Raw genomic sequence first — 22,139 nt, forward strand, 5'->3', positions numbered from 1 at the left:
ATGTGAGAACAAGTACTTCAGAGTATATCTTTCAAAATAATAACAATTTACCAATTGCCTAAATAGGACATTTCCTACGAAAGATTCTTATATATTTATTTTTGGGCCAGCGGTGGCGATATCGGTTAGAGCGAGAGCTAGCACCAACTAGTTCTAGGTTCGCTGGTTTGATTCCCGCTACCGCCAAGCCTGACATCAGGCAACTTTGATGTCAAATTTCCACTTGGGGTTATAGATCACAATGTAATTCCAAGTGGAAATCGTCCTCCGTGGACATAGTTGCATCATTCAATCATATGTAAACTATTAGACGTAAGAGCTAATATATAAATCCCACACATAGGAGAATGGTGAACCGATGGGTTGCCTCTCATAATAATACATTAGGTCATAAGTCATAAACAAAAACAGCTTATAGAACATTAAAGTAAGAGTTCTAATTGCTGTAGAAATAATAAAAAAAAATATTTTTCGTTTTTGTAAATATATTTCTAAAATATGTATAATCATTTACGCCTACAGGTAAGGATTTTAATTAATATCATTGTCGACGACACAAAACAGTGGGATTTTCTATCAATTCTGTTTGTGTAAACAGAAATGACGTCGATGTCTACGACGTTTATGATAAACAGTTTTCATATTGGGTTCGACAAGTGATAGTGATATGATGCGCAATATTGCTATCAATTCGATAGCAAACTTTCAACCGCCACGGATATTAACTTCGTCCCATTAATATTTCATAACGCGAGCATATCCAATTTCATTATTAATAGAATCAAGTGGGTAAATAGCGTGCATAGGTAATTTATTAATCTCGATAGGATTACTGGGCTGCACTTAATTAAGAAAACGCGCACGGTAGAGGGATATCACTTTTCATATGAAATTTTTTTTTCATTATTTAGAAAAAATACTGTCCACACCGAAGATTATCATTTTTTATCCAATATGATATAAAATGCATATTTTATTTCGTTTGAAAAAATACAGCTTCATAACAGGAGCTCAACGTGCCCATCGATTCTTTGTTGGTATGACTTTTCATGATAGAATATTATAACTATTTTCACAGAAATATGGAAAATTTATAAATCAACAATAAAGCTTTTTGAAGTAAAACTTCTTTAGGCGCAACTAAGTTGTAAATACGAACAAATGCAACGGAAGTGCGTTACGGCCGAGTCAAGTGCCAAGTATTCGTCATTCGCTCTCGATGATATCATTTCTATATGGGTCGAGTGTGATTAGTCGTCGTGTATGTAAAAAGAGATCTGTCGTTGTATGCGTACCGATATTAACAAGGAAATCGGCATTTCCTTTCCATTTAAATAAACATTTTAAAGTTATATCGTAGTATAAATCTTGATTTATTGAAAAATGCCTGAATCAGAAGAATATTTTACCCTTTTCCGTAAACTAAACGTAAATTTATTAATTGTAAATTATTTCTATTTTATTTGTTGTTTCTATAAATCTTTGAAGTTATTAAAATGGAAAATATTTTTTACGCAAGACAGATATTACGGCTGTTCAAAGAATGAGATTATATCGCCAGCGAAAAAGTAAAAAAAATACAAGCATTCAATGAATCTATGTTAATTTTAATTACATGAAGTTCTTCAAATACAATTATATGATGAGTGAAGTTGCGAAAAAAATATTTATTTAGGCGTTGTTTAACATAATCCACAAATATTATAGAATTTATGAATCAGAAATTACTTCATTTCTCTAATGAAGAATCATTTCTAAATGCTAATTACAATGACAAACCGATCATGACATATTTAAAGTATGACTTAAATTACATTATTGTTTTTAATTATTATACATATTTTAATGCTATTTTAAATATATATTTAATAATTTATCATTATATAAATGTGTATAATGGTTGACATTAATAAAGGTGTGCATCACGAGTATTACCATATTACTAATAAACATTATTCAAAATTGTTATATGATATATTTATTTTTACTTAGATGTCATCTTATTGTACAGTAGCAAATAAGTTTTACTTCAATCGCGTGTGAACCTTACGCGCACTCTTTTTTATTGTAACATTTTTACCCAATATCAATTTCTTGAGCTTTAGACAAAATACAACATATCGCTTAGGGACAAATTTGTATGTAAAATACCAATTATATTCAGATTTATTTCGGTTTTACTTTCAAATATTTGATTTTGATTAACTGTTTACAATTGCTATGTGACAATATGTGATTTTCTATATTTTCTATCTAGATTGATAGATAGATTTTTGTCATTACTTTATTATTGGAATTTTTGTAATACTGATTGATATATTTCTTAATTTAAACCAGCAATATCGGAAAAGACTAATTTTCCTTGGCGATATATTTTACATCTATATATTCTTTTCAGACGGGCCTGATTACTTATCTATCTTTGTCATAATTTTATTATTAGTATTACTCTCATTCTGATGACATATTTTTTTAATTCGAAGCAGCAATGCCGGAAATGGTTTAATTATCTTGGAAACATATTTTAGACATATAATTTCCGACCGATTATCTATATATTTGTCATTTATTTATAATAAGAATTTCTCTGATACTGATGATATATTTTCTTAATTTGATCCAGCACTGTCGATGGAAGCCGTTTTTTGTTAGAAATGCATTTTCTGGTGAAAACCGATATCGCTGCTGCTTGATACCAGGTCGCCTGATTGACTTATCTATATTTGTCATATTTTTATTATCAGAATTTCTTTGATACTAATCATATATTTTTAAATTTGATCAGCAACGTTGGCTAGAAGGTAGAACTATGTTCTACTCGATGGAAACACTATAGAAATATGTTTTCAAGAGAAAATAGCTCTACCTGACATTGATAGATTAAATTACAAAAATAAATCATCAGTATCAGAGAAATTTTAGATATATATTTATCAAATTCAAAACCTGGAAGAGCCTTGCGTAGAACCTTTACCCCAACTCAGCATATCAAACAGCACTTTGATCAGTTTTTTGCCAATAACGACCAAAAAAGATGTTTGATCAAAATAGCTAATACATAATTTATTATAGTATTTGTTTATTGCAAGAAAATTACGTGCCAAAATATCTATAAACTAGTGGGGTGTATGGCATCGTGCCCTAAGGCAAATTGCTGGAACTTCCCGTACCGTAACGAAATGTTCGAGGAATACTGAATGTTTTCAAATAGATTATTATAAATATTGTAACATTGTCTAATATTTATAAGAATTATATAAACTGAATTGCAAAGTTGAAATTATTTGTTTAAAATATATTAAAACTATAGTCAGAATTAAAAATAAAATCTGAATTATTTTCGATATACAAAAAAATTTTTTTTTGAAAAAAAAAGTCGAAACAGAAAGTTCTTTGAATCATTCAAATCGGACGCTTAGTTCTCTCAAAAACTGCCATTTTTTACATATTTAGCTCCGTATCTTCGAAATGGCTGGGCCTGCCTTTGCCAAAAACTAATAAACACTTCTCCCAATTATTACTAATTGAATGTTTCTTGGATCCTTCAAATCGGATACTCCGTTCTCTCAAACGTGCGCCCGAAAACGTGACTGAAAATTTGTATCCCTACATACATACACACACACACACATCCATTTTTTCTCAGGTATGCCAAAATGTTCAGACACCTTCAAAACTTCGAGAAATGTAAAAAATTTCAATTTCGATTTTCGGCCCATTACAATAAACTTACCCTACGAACAATCCAATATAAATAAATTATCAATTGAAATATATATCAAAACTATTCAGTTTGCAGCAAATGCATATTGTATGAACACATTCAGACAGAATACTAGAAGGCAGACTGAGGTGGGTATCGAATGTGGATACTTGTGCAAGACTGAAATTTTACTCCAGAACACTTAAAAATGTCACGGTTTTGAAACCACATTCTTTCTTTCAAAGATTATTTGAAAACCATTTTAATTAATCAAATTTTTACCATTTATTATACTACAAATTAGATTATACTACAAATTATCAATTAAAATATATATCATAGCTATTCTATTTGAAGCAACTGCATATTGTACGAACAAATTCAGACAAAATACTACAAAAATAGTAAAACAAAATTGAAATTTGTAAAATGTATGTGACTGGAATTTGCACAGCAGAAAGTCTGGATTACTGTAGTGTTTATAAAATCAAATTTAGGTTGATTTCGTATGCATAGGTTTGTTTTATATGTGTGACTTCAAAGGAATCAGGTCGTGCAGTATAATAATGCCATGTAACGCCTAAATTAGATATGGAAGTAGAATCGCATATTACGTCTTATAATTGCAATTATTAATATAATTTTGTATAAACTCATGATGAAAAACATTTATATAAATTGTATTAACTACGTTATGGTCAGTAGCATTAAGGGTTAAAGTGTTTAAATTTGAACTAATCCTGTAGTTTAACATTTTATTAGAGGAAAGATTTTATTCTCACAAATATAGAAATAACTAGTGGTGTATGGCATCGAGCTTTACGGCAAATTGCTGAAACTTTCCGTACCAAAAATTAATATTTTTAAAAAAGATTAAATTGTCTTTAAACTTTGAAAAAAATAAATTTTTGAGAAATTTTATATTTTTGAAATAGTTGACTTTTTTTGAAAAATAACTTGGAAACGTATGTTTTTTTTTATTTTGAAATATTTCGGAAATTTTGACCTTTTTTTTGATCGCACTGCTTCAGCTGCATATAGACGCAATATAGAAGCGCGTAAGCGCCGCGTAGCCGTCTAAAAGACAAACAATGTTACAGAACTCATAGAAATGCAAACAAAATTGATACACATTATTAAAATCTCCATAAAGTATCTGATTATTTGATGTGCATATGTCTAATGATCATTTTTGACCGCCGAATGGCATTTTTTTTTTACTTTTTTTAGTAGACCTTCAAAATCGCTGGACCTGCCTTTAATCAGTTTTTCATCTCGTCAATACAAATAAAATGTTTTTCTAATTATTGAAATCGGACGCTCCGTTCTTTTAAAAACTGTGTTACCGTTCTTGGCACCCTTTGCCACGTATCTTCGAAATGGCTAGACCTACCTGTGCTAAAAACTAATCAGCATCAGGAAATATTATCTCCTGATCATTAGGAATCGAATGTTGTTTTGAGTAATTGAAATCGGTTGAAACGTGTTGCGGAAATCGCCGACGAAAATTTGTATACGCACACACACACATACATCCACTTTTTCTAAGGTATACCAAAATGTTCAGAAACCTCTGAAACGTAAAATTACATCAAAATTTTCATTTTTGATTTTTTTGCGATTACTATAACTTACCTTACGGGAAGTTAGTAATTATTTCTGCATTTAAATGTAGAAATAATTAAATGCAAAAATAATTATTAACTTAGTAATATATTCATAGTATTAATTAATACTATGAATTTATTCTTTATTTATTTATTCATATTCATTATGTGATTACTTTCGCTACACTTTTACCATTTTTAATGGTGCATCACAATTGCCAATTAGTGATTACAGCATTTTTAATAACTTCTTCACAAATAATTTTATTATATAAATTGTTATTGTTGCATTTAACAAAAAATTACTTTATTTGCACTTTTATTAGAAAAGTAAAGTAAATAGTATGGTATTAGTAAATATTTACTCGCAATATTTTCTTGAAACATGATAAATTCGAAACTTACCATTAAGTAATTAATCTTGAAGTTATCTCTTCAAGAACACTTGATATAATCGGAATCTAATTAATTCTTCAAGATTTCTTACTTCAACAAATAACTATCATACCATTATGCATACAAAAATTTTCATTTAGTTTTACTTCTGGCTATATACGAAATTCAAACTGAATAATGCCGGTCTCCTATCTTATATAACAGTTTAAATGCAATTCCATGCTTAATTTAAATAAATATTCGGATTCTATGAACGAATTTGCATAAACCGACAGCAGCAATTTTATTTTATTTTATTATCAATGAAAGAAATATCGCTCAGACTTTGCATCAAATAAATAGGTAATATTGAATCAATTTTTTCCGCTGCTTATATTTTTAATAAATGATATATAAAAAGATTTGTATTGAAAAGATGATAGCTAATAGTGAAACTCCGGTATGCAAACTGTTTGCAAGAAAGTCTTTGGGGCATTTGATGCAGCAAATTGGTTTTTATAGTGAACTTTGAAAAGTAAAATAATATAAAAAGTGAACTAGATAGTACTTCTTTTATCTATGCTTTCTATATCAATCACTGCTAGTAACAAAAATATCACAAATAACAATAGACCACAATAAAGACCAGACATATAACTTTTAGCCACAACCTCAAAATTAATTTCGAAATAGTGATTGAATCGCAATATATGAAATGGTGAAAACAAAGCTAAATATAACTTTAATAAAAATTTCTTAAAATGCTCAACAGAGGCGTTATATTTTTTTACTTATTACCTCAATAGATGTTAGATTTTTTGTATCGATTAAACAACTATTTTAAAATTTATAATAGGAAATTTATAATTTGTTTTTCCTACTTTGATATAATTTAGAATCTATCTTCAAAAAGACATTGAAATAAATAGTTTGTTAAAATTTTTTATACAATGACTCCAAGAAGTAAATTTAATGATTCGCCCAGTGATTTCCAACCTTTCCGTACCTCTTATTAAATACTGTTACGTCCCATTATTCCATTTCAATTGATATTCTAGTTTATTTATCAGACTAAAAATTATTATGTAATATTATATAAAATATGTATAAAATATATCTTTAATTTTTAACAAGGTATAGTAATTGCAAAAAAATCGTAAATTAAAATGTATATATATCTTTACGTTTCAGGGGTTTCTGAACACTTTGACATACTTAAAAAAAAGGATGTTTGGTGTGTGGGTGTGCGGATACAAATTTACGTCGACGATTAAGACGACACCGATCATTCGATTTAAATAATTCAGAAAGCATTCGATTGGTATTGATAAGGAGATGTGCTGATTAGTTTTTGGCAAAGGCAGGTCTAGCCGTTCCAAAGATACGGGGCAAAAAGTGCCAAAAATGGTAGCTCAGCTTTTAAGAGAACGGAGCGACCGATTTTAATAATTCAAAAAACATTATAGTTGTATTGACAAGATGAAGAACTGATTAAAATTTTGGGTAGGCAATTCCAGCGATTATGGACTCCCAATAAAAAAAAGTTAAAAAATGTCATTTTGTGGTCAAAAATGTTTATTGGACATATGTACATCAAATTATCAAATAATTTATTGAGATTTTTATAATGTGTACACATTTTGTGTAATTTTTTTTTTTTGGTTTCGTACCAAGATTTTTAATTAGGTACGGGAAGTTCGAGCAATTTGCCTTAAGGCACGATGCCATGCACCCCACTAGTTTATTTTTTATATCATTTGGTTTATTTTAATAAATGTTTCAGAAATAGTTATACGCCTCCCTTGGCTAAATGTATTTTGTAATACAAAATATCGAAGATTTAATACTGAATGCGAATAAAAAAACATTTACTAGTAGTGTTCTGTTAATAATTGATGTATTTTTGGTTCGAAATATTTCTATTTCGATTCTAAGTTTTAGTTCATGATAGTTTTAAAATTGTTCCTATATATATTAGTGCGATTGATTCAAGAAAATATTGCAAATTTGAGTTCAAAATTATTTTTATTTAGGAATTGCACAGTCGATAAATGATAGCAAATCATTGTATATAATCTCAATGAACTTATGATAATCTGATTATGATATCGAAAGTCTGTTGATAAAAATGTTATCAGGTAAGAAATATATAAAATTGGCATAATAAAAACATATCTAAGGAAAAAACAAAGATTGTTTAGTTCTTCTAGATTAGATAATATACCCAGAAAAATTATAAAATAAAGATCAACTAGTGAAGTGAAATGAAATTTGCCACACTTTTGATTTGTCGAAGTAAAGTGTGTACGATACAAAGATTTACTTTTTGATTTTTAATATTTTTTATCAAACAAATATATTTTAATTTTTTTTTACTAAATTACAATAAGTGTTTCCAAAATAAACAATAGCAAATAGTGAAAAATGCACATATTAAAAGTACCCAAATTTTTTCCAGTAATAATAAGGTGACCATATTTTTTTAAGTCAAAACCGGGACGGCAATTTTTAGTTATGTTAATCCGGGACGGGAGGAGGAGGGCTAATAACAAACGCTTTTTAAAACTACTATTAAAAACAGTTTATATGAATCAAATTTTTCTTAATCAGAATTACGGACTTTTAGTAAGAACTTCATTATTCGATTATATGTAATACCTTTTTATATATGTTCTTGCTTTTAAGCGCTGTATATAATTCTATTCAATTTTCTTCATAATTAATTTACTAAACAACAAACTAAAAAAAACGGGACAATACGGGACAAAAGATTTAATTCCGGGGCAAATATTACTTTTAAAAAAACCCGGGACACAAGGTGAAAATGCGGGACTGTCCCGGCCAAAACGGGTATCAGAGATGTGAAAGCACATCTACTTTCCAAAATTCATTTAGAGTGATACTTTATTTGTTCCAATAGAAGGTTTTTCCATAAAAATACATAGCGATAGAATTAATTGTTTTGTAATATATTAAAAGCAAATATAATATTTTTGTTTAAATGTTACATCGTTATAATTAACATGCAACTAAATTATTATTTTATCATTATTTTAACTTATTCTGTAAAAAAATAATTTTGTTACATTTTGTATTATATGTAATTTTATGTTAAGCGCATTATTAATTTTACTATACATTGTAATTTTGTATATATGTTATTCGTTATCCATATTCTAAAATAAATGTAAAAGTCTTAAAAGTCCTCTTGGAAGAAATCTGTGGGCTATGTATTTAAAAAAAAATTAAATAAAAGTATTTAAAGTAAAAATGCATTTTTTTACATAAAAATAATCTAGCCAATGTATATAAAAAATGCATTGGTTATAAATAGCCAGAATAATTCATGACCAATGTTAATGAGGCTACAACAAACCAATATTTATCAATATTGGTAGGCGATATTGGTTCCAAATTGCCAGACTCATCTGGCCAGGATTAATTAATTAGGTGGTCTGGTCAATATAGACCAATATTGGTTTACCTATATTAATTTCTACATGGGGAACGTATGGTCACCTTAAGTAATAGGTCTTTTTGTTATTAAATATTAATTTAAATTGTGCATTTATATGAAGAATCAAGCAAATATATCACTTTCATAAAGCATAAATAAATTTCTAATTTGAATTTTTAGAATTTTTGGAAGATATTCAACATTTATTTTTAATATACCAATGTAAAACTTAAAAAAATATATATATATATTTATATATAAATATATTATAAGAATTAATTTTATATAAATATATTATATTTACATAAAATCAATTCTGAAAATACAATGTAAATATTATTATAAATTATTTTTCATATAAATAATAAATTAATTAAAATGAAATTGTAATGACTTACATAAATATCAGCAATTTATTCAGCCAAACTCCAAAAAACTTCACTTCACATTTTCAAATAAAAAATTTTGAATACTATTTAATAGAAACTCACTTTATATTGTCTTAATTATAACAGGTTCAAAATGACTATAACGTTTCACTTATAACACAAATAAAAACGAAATTAAAAAATAACAAACAAATAAACAAATAATTTATTGACTGAAAATGCGATTTATGCACTGGAATTTAGGAATGGAAGAAGAAACTTCGAATTTTTAAGTTCAATATTACTTATCTGATTAAATTTAAATTCGATTCAATATTTTTACATATTTAAACCAGGCGGTGAACGGTTTCAATGTTTCCGCATGTACAACCGCCGTTCGTCTGTCATATCGCAAAACATGAATGCAAGCATTCATGCGCACTTCTTATGATCAGATGGGATGATCATAATGATTTAAATAGAAGTTCGATAATACCAAGAACAGAACTGATAAAATTGATAACAATGATTAGGAATTAATTCCAATTAATGATTATTTTTGAACGTAGTTAATATCAGTACATTATTATAATATCTGTAAAAATTACATAGAATTCGATTGAATTATGTTTAATTTGATAAACTATTAAACTAAATATTACATTTTAAAAATTGACTTACAATGTAATTTTAATATCAGTACATTATTATAATATCTGTAAAAATTACATAGAATTCGATTGAATTATGTTTAATTTGATAAACTATTAAACTAAATATTACATTTTAAAAATTGACTTACAATGTAATTCAATTTCTGTTTAAAATTTTCTCAAACTAATATTTCTCAAAAAGTCGATTTTCTTGTATTTTTTTTTTTACTTTTGTTTTATTTATTTATACATTATTTTCATATCTCAGTCAGGCAGGGGTGTCTGGTATGAAAGATTATGAAACAATTTTCATATTTTATTTATACATATCATTTGTCCATTTTATTATACAATAATATAATATTTATTATATTTAAAATGTCTTTAAATATCTATTCAATCTTCAATTTCTTTATAATATTTTTTTATTTTCCTTTTGAAATTATTGTCATCACTTGTATTCTTAATACCGATTGGCAGTTTATTATATATTTTACTTACCATATCACATTTTCTCTCAATTTCTTCTTTCTTTTATGTTCAATATGAAAATTTTTGTGACTATTGTAGTGTTCGTGTATATCTCGATTTATGCCTATTGTTGTACTTGTTTTAATTATGTTATATTTCATTTTATGTATTAAGTTGCATTTCTCTATTTTAATTATGTTGTTTAGTGAATTTGGTGGGTGTTAAATGTGGAAAGTTATTTGATATTTTTATGGCTTTGTTTACTATTCTTTGTCATTTAAGTTAGCTTTAGTTGTTTGACTCCAAGTTGTTATTCTATATAAAATTATGGGTATTATATGTGCTTTAAAAAATAGCACCTTATTTAATGCCGCTATTTCTTTTTAATTTCATTTATATGTTCTATCCATGTTACCTTTTCATGTATTATAAGGTCCAAGTATTTCATGTATTTCACTTCTTCTATCTCTGTATTATTTATTTTAATGTTTATTTTAGTAATTTTCTTACTTTTTTCGTTTAAAATATATGTACTTAGTTCTTCCAATGTTAATCGTTAATTTATTTTCAATTAGCCATTCCAAATATAATTTCATGTCCTTGTTAATCATTTCATCTAGTATTTTGTTCTATTACAATATCGTCGGCGTATAAGATGTATTTTTCCATTATTTTTGCCTCTTGAAGATTATTTGTATAGATGAATTAATTCCATTTAATGATTATTTTTGAACGTAGTTAATATCAGTATATTATTATAATATCTGTAAAAATTGCATAGAATTCGATTGAATTATGTTTAATTTGATAAACTATTATTACATTTTAAAAATTGACTTACAATTTAATTCAATTTCTGTTTAAAATTTTCTCAAACTAATATTTCTCAAATCATCCATTTTCATATAATTTTTCTACTTATTGCACTCTATTATTTATCAATGAGTTTTGTGAGCGTTACAAATAAAAATTATTTCTGTATATGATAACAAACAATCACACCAATTGTGTCTAAACTATTAGAATGGAATAACTAAACGTTTTTAAATTATTTTAATTATTTTTGAAGTTTCATTTTTAATGTTCAAATAAAAAAACAATTATTTACATAACAACAAGAACAATTTGATCTGTCAACAGTCAGTTTGACGTTTGTCTGTTTTGTCGTTAAACTATCAAACTGCCATATTGAAAAAACAAACACAAATTACCAACAAAAAATATTTTTCGGATAAATGTCAATTGTAACCATCAGCAACAATTAATGATGAAGAATATATTCATCAATATTTAATAATATGTTTGTTAAATTAATAATTTTCTTAAATAATTAAATTTGAATTTTACCCACTACAACTGACTGGAGTAAAAACAGTTTTACTTCATTAACAAAAGTTATTAACAAATTGCAAAAAAATGGAATAGAAATAAACATGCAAAAGAACTACACAATTAAACAAAACTATATTGTTAAAATAAACTAAATAAAACTGTATTCACATCAAATATTCCATGAAACATCTTTTTTTTTAAATTTACATATCGAAATTAAGATTCGGGCTCCTTTCCCTCCCTAGCCAAAACAATTTTGGAATTAATATTGGTATCACTGATCGGTGAACGTCAAAACAAACAAACGTCAAAGTGACAGTTGACAATTCGACAGATCAAATCGTCCTTAAACTTTAATTTTAAACAAACAATAAAAAGTTGCATAATAATACAGAATTATCTCTAGTCACGTTCGCGTTATTGTACAAAGTATTTGAAATACTGGCACATATTTATCAATTTGAATTCACTGATTAGATATAAAGCATTTATTGATACCATAATTTTGTGGATATTGATATGTCAGATTTAGATATGTAACTATTTATTGAGCATAATTAAATATAATTTATACAATAGTTTGACAAAATGCCTATTATTTTGCCTGACTCTGACAGCGAAGATGAATTACCACCAGCATGGGAGGAAAGAGCCACTGCTGATGGCAGCGTCTTTTATGTGAAGTAAATACCAACCAGATTTTAATTTAACCAGAAAAAAATATTAATAACTTTTTAAATGATTTAATAGCCATATCACTAAAGGAACGCAGTGGACTCACCCTAGAACAGGCAAAAAGAAAGTAGTCTCAGGTGAATTGCCCTTTGGTTGGGTAAAACAAGTTGATTCTGAAGGAAAAGTTTCATATTTTGATAAAGAAAATAATCGCACAACATATACTGATCCAAGGTTAGCTTTTGCAGTTGAAGAAAAAACACATCCTCATGATATCAGACAAAGATTTGATGCCTCAACAACTGCTTTACAAGTAAACACAAAGCCAAATTTCTTTTATAATTCTACAATGATTATAATAGTATTTCAAGATCTCTTAAACTATTTCAGGTATTACATGGTCGAGATCTGTCAAATAAAATTGCAATTATAACAGGAGCCAATTGTGGAATTGGCTATGAAACTGCCTTAACTCAAGCAAAACATGGTTGTAATGTGATTATGGCTTGCCGAAATCTAAATTCAGGATTAGAGGCCATTGAAAAGATTAGGAAAGAAAAACCTGATGCTGCAAATAGGTGTCGTGTAATGGAACTTGATCTATCAAGCTTGGAAAATGTGAAAGCATTTGCGTTACAATGTTTGGATGAGTTAAAGTAAATATTTACATCAAAAAATTCAAACGATTAGCTTCCAAATTATATAATAAATATTTGTAAAACCCCATTTTAGAAAAGTTGACATGCTTATATTGAATGCTGGTGTTTTTGGCTTACCTTATTCAACTACAGTAGATGGTTTTGAAACAACATTCCAAGTTTCTCACTTGTCACACATGTATTTAACACTTTTATTGGCACCACTATTAAAAAAAGGCAGTCGAGTAGTGTCTTTATCATCTGAATCACATAGGTTAGTTATTTTAAATTACTAAATGAGTATAAAAAAGAGAGCATAGCAGAAATGGTTAAGAACATTACGATCTATTTCAGATTTGCAAATTTTCCCAAAGATAATCTTACTCCAGATTTATTGTCAGTTCCTATGCAAAAGTATTGGTCAATGATGGCTTATAATAATGCAAAACTGTGCAATGTCTTATTTGTGAGAGAGCTATCAAAAAGATGGTGGGCAAATCATGGTATATCAGTATTTTCAGTTCATCCAGGAAATATGGTATCAACAAATATACAGAGAAATTGGTGGCTTATGAGAATTCTATTTGCTCTTGTTCGCCCCTTCACAAAATCTTTGGTATGAATTTTGGTCTATTAGAGTAATTAATTTCTCATCAGAGAAAAATAATAGTAAAAGTCAAATATGAAATTAAACTATAAATTAAATTATAGTATATAAAATATGAAGTATTGGGATCATGATAAAATTAGTATATATATGACTTTTTTCTATATGTTATATAAACAAATTACAGCAACAAGCAGCAAGCACGACAGTGTATGCAGCAACCGCATTAGAACTTGAAGGTGTTTCAGGAATTTATCTTAATAATTGCTATTATTGTGAAACTTCAAAATTAGGCCAAAGTGATACTCTAGCCAAAGAACTATGGGACCTCAGCATCAAAATGATAAGAGAAAAAATGGGTGATCAAGAATTGCCTGATTATTGAAATATTCAAATAACATTAATATATAATAATACTATGGTAATAAATAATTTGCAAGATATATTTCAAATATTTGATCTAAAAATCAGAAACCTTTCCTTTTCTTTCCCAATCCCCATAACGTGTAGGCTCTGGGCCGCGAGGTCCACCAATTTCACCTGTTTTTAAATAATTCTTCAATATACATAACTAACAAGAAAGAATATTAAAATTATGAAAATTACCTGTGTGTGGATTTGTATTATCAGGCCATGGGGGTAGTGGCTCTTTTTCCTGGTAAGGATGCTTATCAAGTTCATCAAGTTTTCCAATAGGAGTCTTTTCTCTTAATTTTTTTCTAAATTCCTCAATTCTGGGGCTCACTGGTTTGGAATCAGGGCTCGGTTTTGAAGAATGCATACGTACACCGGCGGTTAATTGAAACAAAGCTAATGTAGGAATATAGATTATAAGCTTCAGTATTTTATGAGTAAGTTAAAAATATACCTCTGCCTTGGATGCATGTCATAGAACGAATCATTTTATATATTTAATTACATTAGAAGCAAATTTAAGATAAAAACAAATAGCTGTCAGTGGAGGGCCTGCCTTCACTTTTTAGGTTATGTTACATGATTTATTGCCATGTGAGAAAACTAATTTTTATCAGTTATCGGTTTTATCATATAAAATTTTATTATATAAAACAAAAATGTATGGCAGAATTTGAGAATTGTTTAAATATTAATTAATTACGCACATTTATGACATTTGTAAATAAGTTTTTTTTAGTGTGTATTTATTCATAAAAAAATATCAAATGTGAGAGCGGCTATGAATTATATAGAAGTTTAATTGGGCTAAGTTGAAATAAGTATTTCCTGAAAATAAGTCATTCAGTTTCATATATTAAAAAACTATCTTTATTTTAATTTTTATTTATTTCATTTATCCAATACAAAAAGTATCATTTGATTTATGACCATTCTTGTGTGGAGCTTCCCCAAGTAGTTTGACCAGCAGCTGGGGTAGGGTTGGCAGCCCATTCTTCTTGCACTTGTTCGGCCCAATCTTGGCTGGCAGCAGCTGGGTAAACAGCCGGAACAGCAGCAACAGGTGCATCATCAGTCCATAATTGAGTGGCTGGCTCATCTCCTGCCCATACTTCAGCAGTATCATGAGCAACAGCAGTCTGTTAAGAAAAATTGCACAGTAAATATAATTTCAAGCATGATATGAATTAAAATGTTTAGTAGTTGTGAGAATCAGACGAGTTAAGTTAAAATCTCTGAACAATCATAGGTTCCTTAGTAGATGTCATCATTTTAGTATTAGTTGTGGTCAAAAAAAAATAATACAAGGTATTTAATATGTAAAACATTCAATTTATAATTTACCTCAACTTTGGCCACAACTTCCTTGTGAACAAGATCCTCTTTCTCTACTTCCTCTGGATCACGGTAGAAGAACAAATCAACTACGACATCCCAAGTCTTCTCACGGGGAATGGATCCACGAAGTCTCAAGACTTCTCTGGACAACAACCACCACATCAAACCAACGGAATGGTTGGACTAAAAAAAAAATATTTTTATTAGTCATGAGCAATAACTTAATTTAATGTTTATTGACATTAAATATTTTCAGTGTAAATATTTGTAATCATTATCTTTAATAAATTGGATCCAATTTATCATCATTGGGAACTAAAAACAAGCATTTAAGAATAAAATTCTCACCTTGGTGTTGCATGGAATTGCAATATCAACAAATTTCAATGGAGAATCAGTGTTGGTGAATGCAATAACAGGAATGTTCACATATGAAGCCTCAGTGATGGGTTGGTGATCGGAGTGAGGATCAGTAACAATCAGCAAACGTGGTTCACGGAATGCAGCTTGAATCTAAAACATTAAATATACATATAATTCAATAAGCAGATTTTAAATCAGAATGTTCAATTATCTAATATAAAGATTATTAAAAATTTATTACCTGATTAGTGAAGGCACCAGGAGTGAAACGTCCAGCAATTGGAGTAGCACCAGTATAGTTGGCGAACTTCAATACTGCACGTTGTCCTTGAGGTCTGGAGGAAATAACGAAGACATCAGCTGGATGCTCAATAGCAACAATAGCACGAGCAGCCAACAAAAGCTTCTCCCATGTGCGACGTAAGTTGATTACATGTACTCCATCAGCACGGCGTTTGTACACATATTGCTCCATCTACATGAATCGAAGGCTTTATAAATTAATTTTTAATGAATTTAACTTAATTAGAATATTGTTTTGTAATGTATTGTACCTGGAAGTTCACATTTTCGCTGCCAAGATGGGTGCATGCGGCTAACATTTTGGTAACATCATCTTCCCGTAGGGCAAGAACATCCAAGCCTCCCGACATTGTAACGTCACTTTAGAGCTACGGTGCAACCTAAAAAAAGTAGTCTTTAAGAAACACATGGCAAAACACCAAGATAACCTCAATACTACAATCAAATTAAACTTCATATTTAAAAAATACACATGCCGATAAATACAGATCAAAAATATCAATACGTTCAAACGTAATAAAAATTAAATAAACCCATGATTAATTTCTGGTAAGAAGATTTAAGATCGGAATTTTACTTACGTATTAATGCCACTGGGAGCGATTTCAGAATGACCGATCGTGTCATTCGACCAGCATTTCCTAAATATTTAGTGTTGCCAGAGAAGGGATTATGGTACATTTTAAGCAGATGCTCCACACAAAAAACGCGGCAAAATAATACATATGATTTTAATAGTAATACAATAATAATGTAATAATGTTATTAAATTTAAGTTAAATAATTTATACGATTAATTTTTAGGTAAGACACTAGTAACATTCAATTATAATGTAATAGTTCATTACTTTTCATTTCTTTATTTTCATTTTTTATTGAAACCCAAGCCCAAATTTAAGATATTTCTTGTTATGCAGAATTCGGCCTCATACATCATATTATTATGATGTACTTCATTTATACTTTGTGTGAATAACTATTTTGAGGCTTTTGTAGATATATTGCTTTGCTTTTAATCCTTCATGATAATGCTTTGTATGGCTTTGTCATTGATACTTTGACTATGTAATAAACATGAGTAGTTTTTTTTAAATCTTGATTTACGAGCATCTTTAACAATAATTGAAAATAATACTGACGAAATTATATGCTTCCTATTTGTAAAATTATAAAATACAAACAAACATAATCAGTTTCTTCAATTTACATTTTAGATTATCTTTATTAAGGAGGGAGCATGCTTTTTACAGGCTTCAAAAACTCGCTTTTTTAGGAATGTTTAGGGAAGGAAATACATATGTAATTGAAACGAAACTTTCAGGTTTTATTATTATATATTCCAACATTCTTCTCAATTTTTTTTTATCAAAATATATATCATAATATGTCGGGTACAAGCACTTTGCCATGCGCCACGTGCGTGCAGGTGTCATTTGGCGGGAAAGATGCAGGTTACAAGTTCCATCAGAAATACAAAAATCTTAACAAATATATGTATTTTCAATAGTATAGATTCTAGTTGAACCTAATAAATACAGAAAAAATGAAGAATTCTCCAATTTTTCGCAACTTGAAAAAAAGTCATGTTTAAAAGTCATGTATCAAAATTTTGATACAAAATTTCACTTTAGATTGTCTAAAAAGTGGGTTAATTATAACTTTTTTTTCAAGTTTTTAGGTTCAACTAGAATATAATTTTATCCTGGATACAATGAATTTTATCTCGCTTCGAACTCGGTCTCGACTTCGATAGGAAGTTTAGTTCTTTTTCTATCTTCCCGCCAATTTGAAAGAATCGAAAAATTAAAAACCGAGAAACCGCGCCTAGAAGTTTTCACTTCGCTCGTATATATGCTTGACGCTTGCACACTGTTTCTTCTATAACTCCAAAAATATTTTGAATTTGTTTCTGAAATTTTAGGGACATAGTCTTTTCTAGGTTTGGAAGACATTTTTGTAACAAAAAAAATCGATTTGGTAAAGCCTCTAAAGCAGGGATTCCCCTTAAATTATTATAATATATGAAGACAATATGTAAATAAAATAATAGTTATTATTCAATTCTTTATTAAAAGTACAAAATTGAAGCTTACTACAAATTCTTGGTATTCAAACATAACCACCTATTTTGCGATAACTAATTTTTGGTACATCAAATTTGAATCAATGTCCGCTCAAGGCTGCTGCGGACGGATAATGAGATCTCATCCATTGGCACCTGTCCCGATCAATTTGTAAAGTTTTTCTTTTTATCATTATTTCCCGCTCATAATTACTTCTGGCCAAAAGTGCTTCCGCTTTGCATTTCTCTGCTTCCGCCAATTGAACTTTAAGAGCTGTTACACCATCTGCTAGCGATTTCACTTCATCTATAAGGCTGTAAATCAAATAATACAGAAATTACTATATTATAGAAGTTTTGAGCAATTGCATGCAATTGATGATGATGGTTAAATTTTTTTCAAATGTTTGTAAATATTAATTTTTACCCAAAACATGGTCCATCTCGACAATTTTCAACACGCGGTCTTTGCAACCTATTATCCAGTCGAGTTTGAGCAACTTTCATTGCGTTATCATTTCTTCTCAAACTATCTTTTAAGCACTCTATTAAAGTTTCTGTACTTGCTAACCGATCTAAACACTAAAACAACAGTTATTAATTAACATGCTCTTCATATTTAAAGTATGCTGTTAATTATCAGTAATAGTTAAGACCTGAAACATTTTGAAATCAATTTTGTGCTTACTGTTTTCAAATCATTTTCCAATCTCAAACGAAATTCTTCATTACAGTTGATACGTTCGGCAAAGGCTAGATCAACTCGATCTGCTTGTTCCCTAAGATCTCGAGCAGCATTCATCAAAATTGCGTCAAGTGTACCCCGTAAAGTTACTGATTGTTGTCGAACTGCTTCTCCTTCATTTAGGGTCTCCCGTGTGAAATGCTCCCAGTGTTCTAAAGTCGATTGTCTAAGAAGGACAAATAATTAAACAAAGAAAAATACATAATTTTTTATAAAAAGCTTAATTTATTTTATATGAAAACTCACTGTGGTCCAAGTCTGGTCGCACCTGGCTTAAACAGTATGATGTTACTTTTAATAGTGAGACTACAATTCAAAGTATCAATTTCAAAAGATTGTTGTTTATCGCTCCAATCGCACTCGAGTCTCGCTTTGGCAGTTTTATTAGCTACTAATTGCATTTCGACATCTTTCAAAGTTCTTTCAAATAAGTCATTGATTTCTTTTATCAAAGCTAATTCTCGTATTAATTCCTCTTCAACGTTATCGCGGACCAAATCTGGTTCCATGCGCCCGGATCTTCGCTCGATACATTCTGATACTGTGATGAATTAAGTGCCCAGTTTATAATTTATATATCATATATTTTGATTGGGTATCTGCATGAAAAAGTAGTTGATATTTATATCATACCAATAGATTCTGGTATTTTAAGTACAGATCCGGCACCTTTCAACCTTCGTCTCTGCTCTTCTAGTACTTGTACTTCTTCACTCATTGCAAATATTGCTCGTTCCAATTCTGTTTTCCATCTATTAATAGATTGTATTATTAAATTAACTTAATTATGCAATCTATAAAAAGATAAGACGAAATACATATTATTATATTTAATTTTTACCTGTTTAATTCTTGAGTTCGATTCACCATTCTATTGGCGTTATCAGCTGCATTTTTGTCAGCAATAGCAAAGATTTCGGACATAGCATTTTTCGAGTTATACGAATTTCTGAAACACATAGGATTTACTAAATTCATTCTTTCGTCATGGAATATATTTAACAGTATTTCATCATAAGATTAGTCACCTGTATGTTTCTTGCATTGCGCTATCTCCTTTATTCAAAAGATCTTTGTTATGTCGACGCCATTCGCCTTCGCTATATCTTGTGATGGAATACTGATCCACAATTGGACGAGTTCCAGTCATTCCCGCCAAAGGACCCCAATCTACCCTACCAGTAGCCCAAGGACCTAGAAAATCAGAAGAGGTTTGGAATTTATGAACAATGATAGATTTTTTTTAGGTTTCAATAACTTATAGTAATTTTACTACGGCAATTTAGGAAAGTGCTCGATCAACATATACCGATAGGTCCCATAGCATGGTCTTTTTTAGCGGGCATATAATCGTCGGCTTTCGGCATGTAACATGCCCTCTCATCTCGTTTTGGGGCTCCTACTGCAGTGCCGTCAAGGGCCATGCCATCTGCGTTTGCTTTAACCTGGGGACAAGGGTCAATGCCACGCTGATTCCGGTTTACCGTTAATTCGTCTCCTGGTACAGCCGGAGAGCAGTCGGTTATAGGCTCTATTTCTGATTGGTCATAGTTGATCTGAAGGAAAATGATAATTAAATTGAAATTTTGGAATTCTTAAATGCTATATTACATAATAGATTAAATAATCAATTCACATTATAGTTATATATTATATCGTACGCATAATAACAGTTACGTAAAACCATGCTGTATTTAAAGTATAATATGAACGAATTTTATCTATTTGGGTATCCATATATGGATACCTATATGGATCTATAAATTTGTAACGCCTTAACAGAAAATAGTTCTATGCAAGGACATGGAAGCATTGTTTGCTGCTATTATCTATGTATACATAAAATATAATATATATATATATATATATATATATATATATATATATGTATGTATATGTAGACATATGTATAAAAATAAGTCGGGTTTTCCTTCCTAACGATTTAACTCCAGAACGCCGATTGCGACAATTTTGCATTCGTCAGAAAGGTCTAGGGCTCCGCAAGGTTTATAGCTAAGAAAATTAGTGGTGCATGGCATCGTGCTTCAATGCAAATTGCTGGAACTTCACGCACCGTAATTAAAAATTCGAGTAATGACATTAGTGAGAATTATCAGAATTATGCTTGGTTAAGTCAACGAGCCGCCAAGAAATATGATGTACACGCACTGAATTTCACCATTCAATCAAAAATTGCTGGCGATTTGGTGGCATACCAATGATTCTGTCTGGTCTTCCGTTTGACTTCAAACGATTGCAATTTCCAGTTCGCCTTGCGTTCGCAATGACAATTAACAAGTCGCAAGGCCAATAGCTTAGTGTTTGCGGGATAAATTTCAAATAGATTATTTATAAAATTATTGTTTTCATAGGGGCAGTTATACGTTGCCTGTTTACGAGTTGGAAAACCATCCGCTTTGTTTGTACCAAAAAACAAAAAATGTGGTTTACCAAATAGCACTTCAATGAAACGGATAATTTGCGGATTCACTTTCAATTACTTAAAGAAGTTCAACTAAAAACCACTTTATTTTTGTAATCGAAATAAATTCATTACTATTGTATAATAAAATCAATTTTTTTCTTTTCAAATATAAAACAAAAAATTTCTTCATCTTTCTCACGAAACCAACTGGTGTTCGTCGGGTTTGCTAGTATTATATATAATTAGCAATTTGTGCATAATTTAAACAGGTCAATCTCTAATGCTGTCTATTTTTATACAATAATAACATGATAATAACATATATACTTATTTAATTTTGATCATTATTATTTGGGCTTGAATTAGTACTAAACAGAATCGCCGGTTAAAGAACATCCCTTCCAAAGTCTCCATTGTTATGTAGCAATAACATTGTCAAAAACGTTTTATTTTTGCCTCTCATAAATATTTACAAAAACAAACAGCAGAAAATATTGCAAAAATTTGATATAAATACATATTACATTCAAAATATTCATTTACCTCACTGTGTCCGGCTCTTGCCTGGCACGGCGGACATTGCTTTGCAGTTATTGAAGCCAT

At 29.3% G+C, this 22,139-nt stretch overlaps 4 protein-coding genes across 4 annotated transcripts; 1 reads left to right on the top strand and 3 right to left on the bottom strand.

The window, feature by feature from the left end:
* The first annotated feature begins 12,413 nt into the window (after positions 1-12,413).
* Positions 12,414-14,271, top strand: LOC113373850 (WW domain-containing oxidoreductase-like). Its single transcript, XM_026614122.1, has 6 exons — positions 12,414-12,649; positions 12,717-12,954; positions 13,032-13,297; positions 13,374-13,553; positions 13,634-13,895; positions 14,074-14,271. Exons 1-6 carry the CDS (start codon positions 12,555-12,557, stop codon positions 14,269-14,271), a joined length of 1,239 nt encoding a protein of 412 aa, XP_026469907.1. The 5' UTR covers positions 12,414-12,554.
* Positions 14,272-14,346: 75 nt separating this feature from the next.
* LOC113373139 (succinate dehydrogenase assembly factor 4, mitochondrial-like) lies at positions 14,347-14,857 on the bottom strand. The gene is made up of 3 exons (XM_026613454.1): positions 14,755-14,857; positions 14,493-14,696; positions 14,347-14,426 (listed from the first exon to the last, which is right to left on the bottom strand). The coding sequence occupies exons 1-3, from the start codon at positions 14,786-14,788 to the stop codon at positions 14,347-14,349; spliced, it is 318 nt and encodes a 105-aa protein (XP_026469239.1). The 5' UTR covers positions 14,789-14,857.
* Positions 14,858-15,169: 312 nt separating this feature from the next.
* On the bottom strand, positions 15,170-16,908 carry LOC113372276 (40S ribosomal protein SA-like). The gene is made up of 6 exons (XM_026612603.1): positions 16,886-16,908; positions 16,556-16,684; positions 16,243-16,476; positions 15,987-16,151; positions 15,645-15,821; positions 15,170-15,439 (listed from the first exon to the last, which is right to left on the bottom strand). Exons 2-6 carry the CDS (start codon positions 16,652-16,654, stop codon positions 15,224-15,226), a joined length of 891 nt encoding a protein of 296 aa, XP_026468388.1. The 5' UTR covers positions 16,655-16,684; positions 16,886-16,908; the 3' UTR covers positions 15,170-15,223.
* A 1,559-nt stretch (positions 16,909-18,467) lies between these two features.
* Positions 18,468-22,139, bottom strand: LOC113373851 (tektin-4-like). The gene is made up of 9 exons (XM_026614123.1): positions 22,080-22,139; positions 20,421-20,667; positions 20,140-20,305; positions 19,953-20,060; positions 19,745-19,863; positions 19,358-19,652; positions 19,055-19,277; positions 18,794-18,948; positions 18,468-18,681 (listed from the first exon to the last, which is right to left on the bottom strand). Exons 1-9 carry the CDS (start codon positions 22,137-22,139, stop codon positions 18,468-18,470), a joined length of 1,587 nt encoding a protein of 528 aa, XP_026469908.1.

The sequence above is a fragment of the Ctenocephalides felis genome, unplaced genomic scaffold (genome assembly GCF_003426905.1).
Source record: "Ctenocephalides felis isolate EL2017-DRISC unplaced genomic scaffold, ASM342690v1 CF-g0.4_SCAFFOLD_01604, whole genome shotgun sequence".
In the NCBI taxonomy this organism is placed as follows: Eukaryota; Metazoa; Arthropoda; class Insecta; order Siphonaptera; family Pulicidae; genus Ctenocephalides; species Ctenocephalides felis.

Coding starts and splice junctions, on each gene's coding strand:
- LOC113373851 (XM_026614123.1), bottom strand. CDS start 22,139: ATGGCTTCAATAACTGCAAAGCAATGTCCGCCGTGCCAGGCAAGAGCC. Junction 19,653..19,744: donor TAAAATACCAGAATCTATTG/GTATGATATAAA, acceptor AATTCATCACAG/TATCAGAATGTATCGAGCGA. Junction 19,278..19,357: donor GCGACCAGACTTGGACCACA/GTGAGTTTTCAT, acceptor TGTCCTTCTTAG/ACAATCGACTTTAGAACACT.
- LOC113373850 (XM_026614122.1), top strand. CDS start 12,555: ATGCCTATTATTTTGCCTGACTCTGACAGCGAAGATGAATTACCACCA. Junction 12,955..13,031: donor CCTCAACAACTGCTTTACAA/GTAAACACAAAG, acceptor AAACTATTTCAG/GTATTACATGGTCGAGATCT. Junction 13,554..13,633: donor TTATCATCTGAATCACATAG/GTTAGTTATTTT, acceptor GATCTATTTCAG/ATTTGCAAATTTTCCCAAAG.
- LOC113372276 (XM_026612603.1), bottom strand. CDS start 16,654: ATGTCGGGAGGCTTGGATGTTCTTGCCCTACGGGAAGATGATGTTACC. Junction 16,477..16,555: donor GCGAAAATGTGAACTTCCAG/GTACAATACATT, acceptor CGATTCATGTAG/ATGGAGCAATATGTGTACAA. Junction 15,822..15,986: donor CAATTCCATGCAACACCAAG/GTGAGAATTTTA, acceptor TTTTTTTTTTAG/TCCAACCATTCCGTTGGTTT.
- LOC113373139 (XM_026613454.1), bottom strand. CDS start 14,788: ATGATTCGTTCTATGACATGCATCCAAGGCAGAG. Junction 14,697..14,754: donor GACATGCATCCAAGGCAGAG/GTATATTTTTAA, acceptor TTCCTACATTAG/CTTTGTTTCAATTAACCGCC. Junction 14,427..14,492: donor TAATACAAATCCACACACAG/GTAATTTTCATA, acceptor ATTTAAAAACAG/GTGAAATTGGTGGACCTCGC.